At 43.0% G+C, this 17,814-nt stretch overlaps 1 protein-coding gene across 2 annotated transcripts in view; it reads left to right on the forward strand.

Annotated features, from left to right (window-relative positions):
- LOC146074010 (ankyrin repeat and sterile alpha motif domain-containing protein 1B-like) overlaps positions 1-17,505 on the forward strand; it is a 160,788-nt gene extending 143,283 nt beyond the window's left edge. For both annotated transcript variants that reach the window (XM_083181683.1, XM_083181684.1), the window contains 3 exons: positions 12,207-12,344; positions 15,181-15,348; positions 16,656-17,505. In XM_083181683.1, the coding sequence (XP_083037809.1) occupies positions 12,207-12,344; positions 15,181-15,348; positions 16,656-16,763 (414 nt within the window). In that variant the 3' untranslated portion in view covers positions 16,764-17,505. The remainder of the gene's footprint in view (positions 1-12,206; positions 12,345-15,180; positions 15,349-16,655) is intronic.
- Positions 17,506-17,814: the final 309 nt, after the last annotated feature.

A 17,814-nucleotide genomic window follows, 5' to 3' on the forward strand; every position in this document is an offset into this window, starting at 1 on the left:
GCAGTATGGGGGCAGCCATTTTGTAAGTGTCACTTTTTATTTTAGCTGCAGAAGGAGCCGGCGCCCGGAGAGACGGGACCGTGACCGCAGATGCGGCAGGCCAGTTACAGGCACATTAGGTAGTTACACCACTGATCACAGGATTACGACATACAGCCTTTGTTTAATGGTGCATATTCATAAATATATACTAATACAGGAGGTGGTAGGGGATAGACACATAGCGACCTATCAGACTATGGGCCTCACCATATTTTATCTGTTTCTGGTTAGAAAGTGTAATTTTCTTTGACAGTTAAGAGCCTGAAATTATAGAAATATCCATGGGGGCTGTATACATGTCCGGTGTGATTTACAGTAAGTCTACATGAAACATGATTTCAGAGAAATTAGGTATCTAACCAGTCACACCTCAAAGCAAAGTCATGTTTACATTCATCTGGGGTTTCACTGTATAGAATGCACTAAGCCACAATGGGGTCTAACACTCCTTGACCTTACTACCATGAGGCAGCTCTGCTCTCTCAACTGAGCAATTGGCCTTGAGTAGATCAAGACTGCACTTTTTTGCCGGGCTTTCCTTTACCAGATCTCCTTTGGTCTTCCATGTTTTGCTTCCTGCTGCCATCTTGGATACCTTTAGGATTGGGAATGCTGCATTTTAACTTTGCTCTTTAAAAAAAAAAAATTTTTTGGTATAATGTTTTTATTGACGTTTAAAGGAAGTAACAGAAATATCAGACTAAGGCAATTTCACTCAAAGAAAACGCGTATAGCCAACAAATTCTCCCCCTCTCCTCGCGGGTCTGTAACTTTTCTCTTTTTACCAGCAATGTGTTCCTTGAAGCTCTTGACTACTCAACTCCACATCTCCTGCTGACTTATGGATGATGCATGGGCATCACTAATCACCCCCCCCCCCCCCAACGATGTTTTTTGAACGCCTCCCCCTCAGCTGTTAGGTTGTCAACTGCCTCCTCCCATGGCACCATTTCATACTGTACCCGTACTTCTGGGAAAATCTACTATACAAGGGCAACAGTAAACGGATCTCCACCATACCGTCACATTTAAACAATGGGAATGGGTGTGGTATAGCTCACAGGCAATATGGTTTATTCAGACCTGATCGTTGGGCTGCTAAATTGAAGAATCCTGCAATCAGATATACGCCACCCAGCAAGAGTGAGATTCCTCCCCCATGCAAGCCTGCGAATCGCTTAGCCAGGATTGCAAAAATTAGCTGAATCGGCAAATAGACACTCACTAACAAATGATTTTCTAGTGTGTGCGCAGTATGTTGTAAGCCATGCTGATACCAAATAGACTGTCCGACCCCTACTAAATTTCATAGGATCTGGCCCTCCTGTTAAGCATTTAATCTATTAAGAGCATTATTGTTTTTTGGGACTTCCCGGCATTGTGCTTGTTTTGGTTGGAGGTGTTACCCTCATTAATGTAGTGCTAGGCCTCACCCTGAGCCTGCCTTAGCCTCATTACATTGGTACACTATTGCAGTGCCTAAAGTCTAATTGCTCTATTTCCTTGGACAACTTTTCATTCTGTATCTGCTAGAGCTAAAAGTGCCTGGCTGCAGAAGTCCTCCTCTGCCCCTACCTTAGCAAGGTTATAACCAAAGCTCAATTTCATTATGAGATGGAGACTTCCGTTAGAGGTTCCGTGATCCGTGACTACCTCCTCTCCCTTTGTGAAATGTGAGTGTCCCTCCTCTAAACTTAACAATGACTATGTTTTTGCACTGTATCCCCCTCTCCATGTTTCATTCTTGCTATGTCCTACTTTCAAATGATTATTCTGTGGGCGAGATGCAGCAAAGAGTAAAGTGCAGCCAAACCTCAGAAAATGCAGTTTTGGGAGGTTTGGCCATTCTCAGCATATGCACCAAGCCGGGCATTAGAGAAACCAATCCCAGGAGACTTTTTTAAAACCCAGGATTTGGGATTAAAAAATGCTCGATCCCAGGATTCCTGGAATCCCAGAATTGACTTCCCTAATTAAAAAACGCCCTGCCGCCCAGCATTTTAATTTACATGGGTGGGCGCGGCCGGGAGCCGGATGGGCAGCAGTACGGCTTGGCTAGGAGCCGGGTGGGTGGCCGATGTGGTCGGGAGCCGGCGGGTGGTACGGTGCGACCGGGGGTGGGAGGTGTGGCCATGCGCAGCATTACCTGGAATGGTAGCATCTGATTGGGTACTCCTGGGATATTTGGGGAACCCGGAAATGGACACCCTACCCAGGATGTAATATATATATATTCCAGGGCTGAGATGCAGTGGTCAATGCAATCTTTAGATTGGCATTGTCCAATAGAAGCCTATGGGATACTATCGCACTGTCCCTGATGTTAAGGATCCATCCGGATCCCACACTGCACCACCCGCTGAGTGAGCGTCCCTTGATGCATGCGCAGATAGGATTTCCTGGTTTAGGACCCAAGTCCTCTCATATCTTACCACAAGAGCTGTCCTTTGCCAAAATATCCAGGAATACAGCATTAGTAAATGCCGGTATGCATGTAGAGAGTGTCCGCAAGCATAATCCAATTCTTGCCGTATCCTGCCCATTGCCTACTGCCAGAGTTATTTTCTGAGTGTCTTGCCGTCTTTTTCCCAATTTTCTTTTTACCCCCACCCTTTTCTTTTGTTGTACCCTTGCTTTGGTATAATCACTATTAACTTAATATTGGAAAAAGAGAACAGTATTTCATACCTCCCAACAGTCCCGATTTTATCGGGACAGTCCCGATTGTCAGGGCCTGTCCCGATGTCCCACCTGCGGGCGGCAGTGTCCCGCGGTGTGGGGGGGCTGTTGGGAGTCCCCCCTGTCGGCTGCTAAGCAGCGGGGAATAAACGCTGTGCGCATGCGCACAGCGTCTATACCTGTAGCCAGGGGGCTGGGGGCATGGCTAGAGGCTCACAGAGCCTCTGGGTCATGCCCCCATAGCGGCAAAATGGGGGCGTGGCCTCGCGGAAGAGCCGCGAGTATAGGCCACGCCCCCAAATTAGGTCACGCCCCCCTAAAATTTCAACGCGCCTCCGGCGCGCAGGAGCATCGTCTCGATTGCACAGCTCCAAAAGTTGGGAGGTATGGTATTTGTACATTTAAAAAATAACTGTTAAAAAAACGCACAAGAGCCTCATTATCATAGTTTCATCCATTATATTAAATAGTAAAGTGACAAGTGTTCCCCATTTGCAAAATGTACATTAGTCTCAATATTACCTTTCACCTAAGTCTGTATGTAAATAGGCTTCATTCATGCTAAAATTGGCACCTAATTCAGCACATTAGGTTTCTATAATGTAGACGGAACATAATGTAGGTTCTTCTTCTCCGCTCGGGTTGCAGCAATATTATAATTCACAATGAGGTAACAGCATTAACATAATATCCACAGATCTCTAATATGCTTCATTAAACATCAAAACACCGCAGAGGCGCCTGTTGCATACAGGGAATATGAAATAATTTGTCATTGCGTAAATGCTCCACTAAGCTACTCAAGGTTAGGGAGCGTCACACCGAGGCGATTACAGGCAGCATACAAATGCTTGTGCCCAACCGAGAGTTTGCAAACTGCCTTATATGATGTACAGCCAGCTTCTGTGTAACAGAGGCATTCTCTCCCGAGACACAGAATTACTGCATCAAATCAGAAGATTATTCAGGATTCCAAATGGGATTTGCTGTTGTTATAACAGCAAGATGAAATGAACAAAACGAACAGAGCACATAAAACAGATCATGCCACCGTTTGTCTAGGGTTTATATTAGAGGCCACTACCACTGTTTCTTTTTTTTTCTGGGCATAAAAAAAATGAGCAAGCTAGAGATGTGAAAATATATATTATTATTCTTTGTGTGATAGAAATATGGGTCAGATTCAGATCAGGAAATCGGCAAAATCTGCATGAGGCGTCGACACCGGCTACTGCGATCCTGAGTCACCGGCCCATCAGACATCTAATACCCCTTTCACACTGATAAATATTTCCCGGGTTATTACACATGGACAATCCAGGAAACTGGTCAATGTGAAAGGGTCCTGGAAGATTGTCCTGGGTCCAATGTTAAGGATTTCAGACCTGGGACGGTCGCGGGTCCAGGGGTAGTGTGAACGGGTACGTCGACCCGGGTCCCGTTCACTGCACTGTAAAGTCACCGCTGGGAGATGCTGACATCTCCCAGCACCAAATCGGCCCCGCCTCCCGACTATCTCACCCACACGGCTTTAAGAAGGGTCAGGCGACTAGTGTGAAAGCACTTGCAAGCCGGGTCGCAGCTGGGATTTTGTACCCTCAGCTTACTCAGGATGTCCAGCTAAACTTACTACTTCAGACCTGATTGCAGGACAAATTTGTTCTCAAAATGGGCAAAACCATGCGGCACTGCAGGTGGGGCAGATGTAACATGTATAGAGAGATAGATTTGGACACCCATACAGCAGGACATCCAGACATATATATATATATATATATATATATATATAGTGGGTCCAAAGGGTGGCCGGCACTCCATGCAGCAGCAGACAAACGGGTCGGGTGCCCTCCCAGGAGAGGGGGATGAGGCCCACTCCAATATACAACAACACACAGGCGGGTGGCACTCCAGAAAAAAGGACAATAGTAAAACGATCAGGTGATCCAACGTTTCAAATTTTATTACAACATTTTTCATCAGGGTGATGAAAAATGTTGTAATATTTGAAACGTTGGATCACCTGATCGTTTTACTATTGTCCTTTTTTCTGGAGTTGTATATATATATATATATGCAGCCGTATGTGCAGGAAAATGTAACCAGAGCTGAGAATGTATTGTGGTTCTCAAACAGTGGAAAGATGGTGCCACGCATGTGCAGTAGCACTGTTGGCAGCCATCTTGGTGAAGGACTTAATGCTTCAGTAAAATGAATATGGAGACCAGTTGGCAGATTATCAGCCATGTCATTGAAATGCTATAACTATAACTTGTGCAGTTAGCATTGTTGTTCTGAAAGGATAAATGTATCAACAATCTCTTCTGTTCTCAGGAAATCATTGATTGACCCACCTCAATGTTTGCATACTTACCTTTCCATCCAGACATCTAGAACCATAGGCCTATGTTTCAACTCTTCCCTTATTCAGTTTGTTTCCACGCAATATAATTTTTGTATGCTGCATTCCTCTCCCAGAGTGCACCGGGGCTGAGTTTTTGGTTTTGGTCTCTTCTCATTCTCCATTGGACTGGTACATTTTTTGGAAGTTAGGGACTGATTCAGAGCTGGTTGCAGTTGCAGTTTTGCTAAACAGCGCTGGCACATGACTGGATGCGAAGCCTAACTGTGAAGCTAGGTGCAGGCCAGCCATGTTTTGGGCCGCTCCCAGAAAACGCAGCATCCCGTCCCCCATCTCAACTCAAACTGCGGTCGCGGGGAGACCACAGTTTAAGTTCTAGCTCCTGCACTCTCTCAAAACTGGGGAAATCGCTGAATAGTGATTGCTGCATTTCTATGGGGAACTCTGAATGACCCCCTTAGTACCATCTCTATTCTATGATCATACTTTTACAGGTTTTCCCCTCTGTTCTAAGCAATGCTGCTTTGTTGTCTTTTTGCAGTTTCTTCCATCTTGTATTTTTTTCTAACATTCAAGCATTCTCAAAATCAGGTCACCCATAAGACGAGTGACCTGGGCGATGGCACAAGTCACACAGCCCTAATTATGACACTGGTGTGGACAGAAGGCAGTATCTGCATTGTTCCCGTACCTAAATTGTCCTAGAAGGTTGAAGAACATTCTGATAGAACAGCGGAAGATGTTCCAGAGTAAAGAATTTATAAGTGCGTCACTGCTATTGCAACCCTTACACTTACTGTAGTATAGGTCGCTTCAAGCTGACAGATTTATAATAGTACTGTGTCTAGAACAACTCAGAAAAAATAAAAACAAATAAATATATGTACCTGCTTTGAAAAGGTCCCCAAAATGTAAAATACAGTCGTACTGGCCAACTTCTTAATTATGCCTTCGGGAAGAACCTGATGAGTAGGCGGAAAAACCAGGGTAATTGGTGCAGCGACTCACGTCATTGTGGCCAAGGGCATAACTACCATAGGTGCAAGGGGTGCAGCTGCTATGGGGCCCAGAGCTGAAGGGGCCCATCTTTACTGTCTAAGTAATATGTTTTACATACATTTAATACCACCAGTCGCTAAATAGGGGGCCCTTACAAACTTTTGCTATGGGGACTACGAACATCTAATTACGCCCCTGATTGTGGCCTTGCCCCCAACTGCTCTGTGCTGCACATTTGACACCAAGCACTGTGCATATCATCATTAAGGGGCCAGACCGTCCTACTTTCTTGGGAGCAGCTTCAGGAGACTGGTTTACTCTCAGAGTCCCTGAAATCCATCAGTCTCCCTGACATTCTGGGCAAGCAGGAGTAACCTCTATTAGCTTCCCAATGCAATGTTAAAATCCAAGCAATGGTATAAATATGTGAAAACAGCTGTTTCCAGAGTCAATTTCCAGCAGCTGATGTAGCATTTCTCCTGATCCAGGCTTAGCAAGATAAGCCCTTCTATCCACAGTCATTACTGTATTTTAATATTGTATGCTCACTTGCATGCCACCAGGTTCAGGCTGGCTGTTAAAGTTCCCAAGGGATCTGAAAATGTTTTCCAAGACTTAGGTCCACGTAGGATCTGTGATACAGTGAAACGATGGGAATATAGACGAGATTGTGCGATGATTTAAAAAAAAAAAAAAACGTTATATTGTGTACATGGAGCTTTATTCTGTAACAGACGCAAAACTCTGAAAATTGCAAACAGGCAAATTTAGGAGTGTAGCGCATGTGCTGCGGCCGCGCAGTGCATGCGAGGACGTATGCTGGCCATACATTAGAACGACCTGCATAAGACCTGATCGTGAGAGCGATCAAATGAGCACATACGATCTGCTTACGACCGCAGGCAAATCTGATGGATCATACCTGCAGCACGTATGATCTGAGCATCCACCTCTCAGCCTGCGGGACGCCGTATCGCAGCGATATACGTCAAGATGTGCATACAATTGATCAAACGACCCGTCGAAATTGAACGTTCCTGCCTGATATCGTTGTAGTATATGGCCAGCTTTACCCAGTGTGATCGAACCCTGAAAGATGCGCGATATTGCGTGGGGGTGGCGGCGGGGTGTCACACGCAGCCATGGCGACAGGAAACATGGCAGCAAGATGCCTGCACAGGTAGGGTTGGTCCTAATCGCTTTGGTTCTTTTGCACAATTACATTATGATTGCATTGCTTGGTGGCCCTTTACATGCTGGGCCTTGCCTTGTGCTGGTTGACTAGTCTGTTTTCACTTAGGGGTGATTCAGGTTGGCTCCGTAAGCAGTGTAAATTTGCTGTTTACCGAGTTTAACGAATGCCGCCGCCCGGCGGAACGCCCTCCACCCCCCCTGCCGCACGAACACGTCCCCTCACATGTGGTCAAAGGGGAGAGAAATCATTCAATGTTCGCGGACCATCGAATGATTTCTCTCCACTTCGGAAATAAACGTCAATCTAAACTGTCTTTTATTTCCGTCGCTATCCACCGAAGATGGGGCAGGCGCTGACATCAGTCGCCTGTCCCGATCAGGGAACGCCAGACCTGCGTTCCCATGGGAAAACCTAGCATTTTCATGTGATGCCCATAAAACGCTGCGAATTCCCCTGCGATGTATATCCTTACATAGTATAAAGCATAGTCCCGGAAGCACACCTGTCTGTCTGAACGCCGTAATCTCGAAAACTGCCGGATGAATTTTTGTGCGGTTGTGTGGTTGTATCTGAAATGAGAGACATCATGACTGCTGCAGGGCCAATTAAATGAAAAGGTAAAAAGGTAAGCATCCCAGCAGCTCCCTGGGGGAGTAATGGAGAGGAGGAATGATGATGATAATGATGAGGTGAAGGCAGAATCATAGTTCATATATAGTAGGGTGGCCAATCCCAGGATCGAGATCGGTGGGATCTCGGGATTTGTGCCAGAACCCACTCACGGCGCACGACTTCTCCCGGCCGTACACAGCAATCACCTGCAATACTGGTCGACTATTATTTATTATAATTTATGGTTGTATCCCTGGATATTATTTGTTCTAAAAATGTGTATAACCCTGTCTTAAATATATCAAATGAGTCTACCATCGCAACCTTTTCTGGAAGAATGTTCCATATATTAATGGCCTTAATTATAATGAATCATTTTCTTTGCAGGGTATGAAACCTCCTCTCCTCCAACCTTAGGGGGCGCCCTAATCTCCTGTGCCCAGTTCTCATAGTAAACAGATCACCTGACAGTTCTCTGTATTGACCATTGATGTATTTGTATATATTATTCATGTCCCCTCTTTATTGCGTTTTTTCCCAAAAGTAAACATAACTAAACTGGCTAACCTCTACTTGTTTCTCATTGACTCTAAATCCTTAATCAATTTAGTTGCCCTTCTCTGAACCCTCTCCATTTCCAAATTTTCTTTTCTTTTATGGAGCAGTGCCCAGAATTGGACACTAAATTCTAGATGAGTCCATACCAATGCTTATATAGTAGCAAGATTACATTTATCATGATGATGAGGATGAAAGTGAATTAAAGAAATGAGGAGGAGGGGCCTTACTGTGGTGTAATGTATATAAGGGGCTCTACTGTAGTTAAATGTGTATAAGCAGTTCTACTGCTGTCTGGTATAAGGGGCTCTATTGTGGCATAATGTGTATAAGTGTCTCTACTATGGTTAAATGTATGTGAGCTGCTCTACCTTTATAGTCTCTATTGTGGCATAATGTGTATATGGGGTGTGTAGTGTAATGTGAATAATGGACACTACTTTGTGGTGTAATGTTAATTGGCACTATTCTGTGGCCAGTCCTCTTTATTTTTTGAAGCACTATCCCTTTTTTCATATGTGGGCGGAAGGGGGGGCACCAATTGTCTTTTCTAGCACAGGGCACCAAAATGTCTACTTACAGTTCTGTAAAAGATGCAGATTATGACCATGCCTAGGGAATACAGTGCTACCCCTTTTGCATCCACTCTTAAAACTTTCGTGAAGATCATACCAAGGTCAGAAATGTGGCTTTGCTAATGCATATCAATGGCATGGGATGTTGCTATGGGCAACCAATCAGAGTCGATTTCTTATTTATTAAGCATCTTCTAGAACAGTGGTTCTCGAACTCGGTCCTCAAGTCCCCACACAGCTCGCGTTGTCCATGTCACTCGGCAGGTGCACAGGTGCATTAATTACTCATTGACACATTTGAAAAGATTTCACTTTTGATTCTGTGAGGAGACCTGCAAAACATGCACTGTGTGGACTGAGGACCGAGTTTAAAAACCTGTGTTCTAGAAGATAATAGATAGTATCTGGTTGCCGATAGCAACATTCCATGTTAAATAGAACTCCCATCTTAATAAATTTGGAGTGGAAAAAGTACAACAGCCAAGGCATTTACATATTAACTAGAAATCATACAGCAAAGTATGCTGCCCTTAGTATGCTTGCTCTAAGGGCCTAATTCATATTTCTATAGAAACTCGAAGGCCTGCGAAAAATACAATGTTTGGGGGTCTGCGCAAGGACACAACATCTGATATGTGCAGAACAGCTCTTACAATATCGCCTGCAGCCCCCTATCAACTACAGCATGATTGACATGCTGCGGTGTCTGGGGAGAGGGGGGGGCGGGTGTATGGGCAGCACCTAGTACTGTTCTTCAAAGCAGGCCCTATATTCGCAAATGGGGTGTAATATGTGTAATCCAGGCATGCTATGGAAAGGAAGGAACATTTATTGGTGCAGTTGTGCAAATGAATGGAACTCATTGAAATGTATGATAGTAACAATTTATGGTAGTGACAATTTATATCACCAACTCCATCATCATGTGACTCAAATTTATTCAAGACATAAAGGAACCTTGGCGGAACAGTTTTTCAGGGGAAAAAGATATAATGGTGGAAATTACTGGCAAGGTGATGATAAAGGAGTAGGCTGCACTTTTGAAGTCATGTTTTTACTCTTCTTTGAGAGGATATGAGTTCTTATATAGCTCCCACGTATACCGCAGAGCTTCATTCACAACAACCCCTGACCATCGCTGACCATCTAATGATTTCGCCAGCGCTCACAGATCTAAGTCAGTCTCTGCTGGCCTTAGATTTGCGGCACCCTGTATGGAAAGAGGGTGGGCAGCAGGAATCCGCTGACGTCAGCTGCTCGTCCCCCGCACCTGCGTCACCGGTGAAATTTCCCATGGGAACGCCCAGCATTTTCATGGGAATGCCATGGAACGCTGGGCGTTCCCATAGGCGCGACCACGGCCTGCAGCCCCCCTCCCGCACTGATGTGTGAGAGCGGTCCGCAAATAATCAATTCACCGTGCCCACTCGCACAAAGAGGCTGCACATGCGGATAGATGCATACACAGTCTCTAAAAATCATTTCCCTGTGCAGGGGAGCGAACCAACTGGAATAACCTCCTAGAGTTTATTTGCTTCAGAAGCCAGGGAACTTTCCGGTGTATTGGGGGATTGTAGGAGGAAATCAGAGAACCCACATGAGCATGGGAAGAACATATAAACTAAACACATGGCGACTTGGTGGGAATCGAACCAAAGAGGGCGATATGAGGAGCATAAATTTATGAATATACTGGATATGGACCTACTGTAATGTGTTGACATGTAATTGCCCCATGACCAGCTGTTCAAGCAAAGCTAACTCAAAGTATGGGTGCAAGGTGACGAGATTGTTCTAATTTGTCATTTATATGCTCTCAAAACTACATTGGTCGACGGATCGACAATGTCTAGATTGACAATGACTTGATCGACCACTAATGGTCAACCGTGACTAGTTAGACGCCTAAAATGGTCTGCATACACTAGATCGACAATGACAGAATGTCGACACAAGCAAAAGGTCAACATGAACATGGTCAAGCAATGAGGAAGGCTAGTCAGATGCTTGGTTGCATAGGGAGAGGTATCAGCAGTAGAAAGAAAGAAGTAATAATGCCACTGTATAGGTCATTGGTACGACCTCACCTAGAGTATTGTGTTCAGTTCTGGAGGCCATACAGTATCTCCAGAAGGATATAAATACATTAGAGACTGTACAAAGAAGAGCAACTAAAATGGTGCATGGCCTACATCACAAAACGTACCAGGAAAGACTAAAAGATCTTAATATGTATACTTTAGAGCAGAGAAGGGAAAGGGGGGACATGATAGAAACCTTCAAATATATCAAGGGCTTTAACAAGGTACAGGTGGGAGACATTCTTCACAGGAAGAGGAGCAGCAGAACACGAGGACATGCACTGAAACTAGAGGGAGGAAGGTACAGGTGGGAGACATTCTTCACAGGAAGAGGAGCAGCAGAACACGGGGACATGCACTGACACTAGAGGGAGGAAGATTCAGGGGAAATGTGAGGAAGAATTACTTCACAGAAAGAGTAGTAGATAAGTGGAATAGCCTCCCATCAGAGGTGGTAGAGGCAAATACAGTAGTACAATTTAAACATGCTTGGGATAAGCATATTGATATCCTTACAAAAAAATAAGGATCAAATATGGTTTGAGGTAACATGTTTAAAAAAGGGGCAGACTAGATGGGCCAAGTGGTTCTTATCTGCCATCAAATTCTATGTTTCTATGTCGACAGTGACAAGATCAACGCTAGTTTTTCATGATTTAAAAAAAACAAAAAAACTTGATCATACCATCCCAGTGTTGACCTTTAACTGTCACTCGTGTTCCTGTCAACCTGTTGCTTGTTTTAATTTAATGCTACTGTTGATCTAGACGCTGCCGACTATGTTTAGGAGTCTAACTAGTCTCGGTTGACCATTAGTGGTCAACCAAGTTATTGTCGCTCTAGACATGCAGAGTGCACCTGACATTTTGGGGTGCGGGTAAGCATGGAAATCAGATCCTGTCTACTATGTTCTAGAGGGTGCTAAATAAAAATGAAGTAAATTCTGATTGGTTGCCCATAGCAACATCACATGTGAAGTAGAATATACATCTTAGTAAATTTCCCCCATTGTTTTTTACGTTATGAGTTTAAAAGAGAAAACATGCATTGAAAGTTACTTCATTTCGTTTCACAATTGCACATTCTGTTCATCTTTCCTTCCACAGGCAATCATCGCCGAACATGAAATCCGCAATATATCATGTGCTGCGCAGGATCCTGAAGACCTCTCTACATTTGCATATATCACAAAAGACTTGAAATCTAATCTCCATTATTGTCATGTTTTCACAGCTTTTGATGTGGTTAGTTCCTGCTAAATTCTTCAACATGAACGTAAATTTGTTATTGTACAACTGTACACCGTGCAGGCAGCCATTTTGTCTTACGTGGGAATGCAGCCTATCAATTCACCAGCAAGCCATAACATTGCTACAGTACTTCATAACTATAGCAGGATATACACGCTTTCATATGCAGGGCGGCCGAGAGGGGGGGGGTAGTGGGTACTAATTACCCGGGACCGGGCTTGCTGGAGGGGCCCGGCAGGGGCCCTGGTCCAACCCCTCACTTAGTCAACAAAATGGCTGCCTCCTCTGTATGGAATGTGTAGCCTCATTACTAAAGAAGTCTATGAATGATTTATGTGTTAGTGTAAGGCTTAGAACCTTTTAGAACCTACTCTTCTGCAGCTTACATTTGGGAACAAATACAATAGTAAAACAAGACGAATGGTGAAAATGCGTGCAGCAGCTTCTTAACACTTTTAATCAGGAAATACTATAAAAATAAAAAACACACCACAGCTTAGTGAATTTCTGCCAAGTTTGAACAAGGCGTAAGAGAGCCGTCCTGGGTTGACAATGTTTAGGTCAACAGTCACTAGATCAACCACTATTGGTCATCAGCAACTAGGTTGACATACCCTAGATCAACAGTGACAGAAGGTCAACAAAAGCTTACGGTCGACTGTACATGGTCGAAGCTCAAAAGGTGGACACAACCTTTTCTTATATTTTTTTATTTAGACCGACTTGGTTCATACTTTACTATTAAAGTGGGCATAAAGGGAGAATATAATAGCGAGGAACCGTGCCCGAAGCATGGCGAGGCATGCGAGGGGATGCGGTACACTTATGGCAACATAGACACCAAAAAACATAAAAACTTGTGTTGACCATGTGTTGACCATAAATATGGCTTGTGTTGTGTTGAAGCTTAAATCCCATCTTAAGTAGAACTCCCATCTCAGTACATTTGCCTCATAGTATTGCACCAATACAAACGTGTCTTGATCATCTGGTACAGAATGTGATAATCTTTGTTACGCAATCTGATTTTTCAGACAGTTTATGCATATTTGTAAATGACAATTGTAAACAACATAAATATAACTATGAACAGTAGAAGCTACAAAGGTAACATTAAAATTAATTTGAAAACTTACATCCATTACAGATTCAATAAAGCAAAAAGGCGAGTCATTTTGTGTCCGGAACAAACCATGTTGCAATGCAAGGGGAGCATATACCATATATACTCAAGTATAAGCCTACTTTTTCAGAACATTTTTATGCTGAAAAAGCCCCCCTCGGCTTATACTCGAGTGAGGGTCCCACTTGAGTCAGTAAGTTTTCCCAGTTTTTTTGTTGTAAAATTAGGCTTATATTCGGCTTATATTCGGGTCGACTTATACTCGAGTATATACGGTACTTTCATATTGTTTCCTTTGAGGGTAAATACTGGCTGCTTTTGTATGTAGCTTACAGATGTTAGACAGCTTTCTCATCAAACTGCTATTTAAATTTCAGTTTTAACACCCCTCCAGAATGTAACTCTATACACTAATTACGTCTGACCCAGCTGTAGTGCAATAACAAGGTTTAGGTCTGATTTTTGCATTTGGATTCTGTTGGAGAATTTTTTCTCCTTTCAAGGCAGTAAAAAACTCAAATTGTTTGGGCTTAGGGACTGATTCAGGTTGGATCGGAATGGGGCAAATTTCTTGCTCCCTCTGACACTTTTTCTCTCTCTCTCCCTGACACTGGGGCAGATGTATCATTAAGCTTGTTACGTTTGTGAAATAACGAGTCCCGCTTCTCCTGCATAACGAGGAGAAGCGGGCACTCGTTATGGGGAGATGTATTAACATCCCCCAAGCCGATAAGGAGAGCCGTTATGCCCAGCGTTAACGGCTCTCCTTATCGGCTCCCTCACCGCCCCGCACATGCGCACTCCCCATCGCCCCCCCTGCCCGGCTTACTGGGCATGCGCGAGATCTCGCAAAAACCGCGAGATCTCCAGCGCAGCCCAAGCCAGACGCAGGGCTAGCGTGGTCCCCATAGTGGGGGATAGGACAACGCTAGCCCTGAGCTGGCGAAGCGGCCGGGGCGAATTAACACCTTGAAGGCTGTTAATACATCGCCCCGGCCGTTAATCCCTGGGGGGGATTGCAGGGACAGCCCCGCCGAGCGTAACTCGGCGGGCTGTCACTAGCGCACGTTAGGTGTGCTAGTAATACATTAGGGACAGACGTAATCCCCCCCAGTTAACCAGCGTTAAGTGCATTTTTGCACTTAACGCTGGTTAATACATCTGCCCCACTGTTTCCTCTCTTTCTCTCTCTCCCTGACAGTTTCCTCTCTTTCTCTCTCTCTCTCCCTGACACTGTTTCCTCTCTTTCTCTCTCTCTCTCTCCCTGACACTGTCTCTCTTTTCTCTCTCTCTCTTCCTGGGACACTCTCTATCCACCTCTCTCTCCCTGACACTTTTTCTCCTTGACACTGTCTCAGGATATAGTTAGTGAACCTTGCATTGCAGTACCTATGCACCTTTATGTTGACTCTAGCAGCAACACAAGATATTTGTCCACAAAATTTTAACAAATCAAATAAACATAACCATATTCTTTAGGAGGACATGGCTGGCCTTTCACTGTGGGATGCTACTGATAATTTAAGCATTTGTCTTTCTGATATATAATGGGAGAAGTATGTGTGCCATGGTGCAGAACACTGATGACTTTGTAGGGTATGACTGTCAGTTGTTAAAGGACCATTATAGTAAAATAAAACTGAAATATGAAATCACTGTTTATGTATCTAATAATAATGTCAATTGTATGTTATTTCTCCTCCATAGAATTTAGCATATGAGATCATCCTGACATTAGGCCAGGCATTTGAGGTTGCATATCAGCTTGCACTACAGGCCAGGAAAGGAGGACATTCTTCAACACTACCAGAGAGCTTTGACAGCAAGCCCACCAAGCCTATTCCAAAACCTCGAGTCAGCATTCGAAAACCAACGGTAGGTATTTATGTCCAATGTACTCATTGCTGAAGGGGTTTGCCAGTACATTTGATTGCGGCCACCCATTAACTAGAGTCTTTGGAAAAGATGGAATGTCTGATTAATTTCGGGAGAGAGAGAGAGGGGTGTACAAATTAAAATGAAGTAAGACCAAATGTAAACTAGGGATGGCCATCAATGGAAATAGAAATTCCATTTGTTGGAGGCTTTGTGATGTTCGCCGCCATCAACTAGTGAAGATACAATGTGTTGCAATGTTTTTTTGTCCCGCTACTAAGAATTCTTATCCTGGTCATTTGCTGTCACATGGCTTGCTCTGATTGGCTGCCACTCATTTTGCATCTGAGAGATTTGTACAAAGTACCCGCCCCCTGCTCTGCTTGCTTGCCTATAAGTGGCTGTCATAATTTCCTGCTACAATGACCAATGGTGTCTTGTGAACGTGTGCAGCCATAAATGGTTTTCATCAAGGAATGGTTTCCAAATAATGGTACTAAATCATCAACAGGGTGTATGCTACAGCAGAAATCCATAAACCTTGACCATCCCTAACATAATCTATTCATTATTCTAGATTAGATGGGGCAAACTATATCTATCTAGCTATTGGCTAATTCCCTGCCTAATGCCACTAAGATCCATAGTTTGGATTTATAGTTTTAAAAAATTTAGTGGTGTATTTGCTAAAAGCCCGGTTGTTAAGCCCGATGTGTCAGAAATTTTAGAAAGGCAATGCTTTTACTAGCAAGACACAGCAAGTAAAAGCATTTGACTTTTAAAATGCTGACAAAAACAGACTCAGAAGTGTTGGGTCTTCGTAAATAAATCCAATAGAGCCACAGATTTTCTAAACATGACCCAAGGGGACATTAATCTGTTGTTTCGTTTTTGTTATATTCCATATTTATATTTATATTAACTAGGGGTGAGCAAGTTCGGTTTAACTCTGATATACTCAGTTCTTTTTGCCAAAATATCGCAATTTAGAATTTTTACGATTGGCTATCGTCTGTCACGTGTTTTGGATAGGCAACAAGATCCCACTTTAAGATACGAGTAAATTTGAGTAAGACGGAACTCGCTCACCTCTAATATTAACACACTGCAGAATTGAAAATGTGTGAGGCTACAGTGCTTATAACATTACAGGGAAGGATTCTTTACAGTAAGTGCATTCCATACAGTATTTCAAATTCTGTAAATGTTTGAAAGGCAAATTTCTAATCTATATAACCTAGATTCAAATTACTGCTATTAAAATAATGCTTAATTATCATCTACTGTATTACTCTTCCTACCTACAGATAGACCAGTCCGATCAAAAGACACTTGCCAATATGCCTTGGATTGTTGAACCAGGGCAGGAAACGAAAAGGGGCATTAGCACCAAGTATGAAACCACAATCTTCTAATATCAACTCGCCCTATATCCTTGGTGTGCCTTCGTACACTCTTCTACATGAGTCCATCCCTTTAGGGGGCGGCGGCCTCCTCTTCAGCACGGAAGAATCAGCTCTCCACGTGGACTGTACAACATCAAGGAATCATTCTAACACTAACAAGATAACACACAATACTGCCAAGAAAAGGAATCCTCTATTTTTTGACGATTTTCTTCTAATCTCTATTGCAACGTTTCCATTTGTTTAACTTCTGGATTTTATTGGGAAAATTGTTTTCTTTTTTTTGTTTTCTTTTTTTTTTTCATATAAATGTCATTAGAATTCTTTCATTATGCAGTTGATTTGTGGCAGTTATATAATCAATGGCCCTCCAAAGCAGTATTTGAACTCATAGGAAACAAAAGTGTAATTAAGTTTTGCAAAAAAATAAATAAAACCAAAACAGTAATAACAATTATTAATAATAATAACAATAATAATAATAATAATAATATGGAAATTAAAAACTGCCAAGAAAATGATTACTTTATATGCACAAGTGCATCTTTATATCTAATTATTGTATGTGATTTCATTACGGAAATAGTATTCAGGATTTCTGAAGGAACTGGATTTGCTTCAATGTAAAGAGTACTTTGTATAATATTTTATAGGCTATTGAAGTTGAAGCCTTGTTACTAAATTGTAAAAAAAAATTCTATTACTGTATCCATAAAGAAAAAACTATTGTCAGTAAAATGACGCAAAAAGAGCATTGATTTTATGTTTCCTTTATTCATAGATTATCAAATCAAACCTGAATGCAGTAGCCAGTGTTTATTTTCCATAAGGATGTTAATTTATGTGGTTGATCGCCATGATTTTTAATTCTTGCAAATCACGATTCAACTTGCCACGCCCACCTCCCATCACTCACGCCCACTTCTTGTCATCTACCGTCACAGAGGGATTAGGACGCAGCTTTACGGTGCGAAGAATTAAGGGGGGTGCTTACAAGTTAAAATTATTTAGTGTTGGCATATGAAGCATGTATAGCTATGTTCGAAACTTAATTGTGACT

The sequence above is a fragment of the Crinia signifera genome, chromosome 4 (assembly GCF_055691185.1).
Source record: "Crinia signifera chromosome 4, ASM5569118v1, whole genome shotgun sequence".
NCBI lineage: Eukaryota > Metazoa > Chordata > Amphibia > Anura > Myobatrachidae > Crinia > Crinia signifera.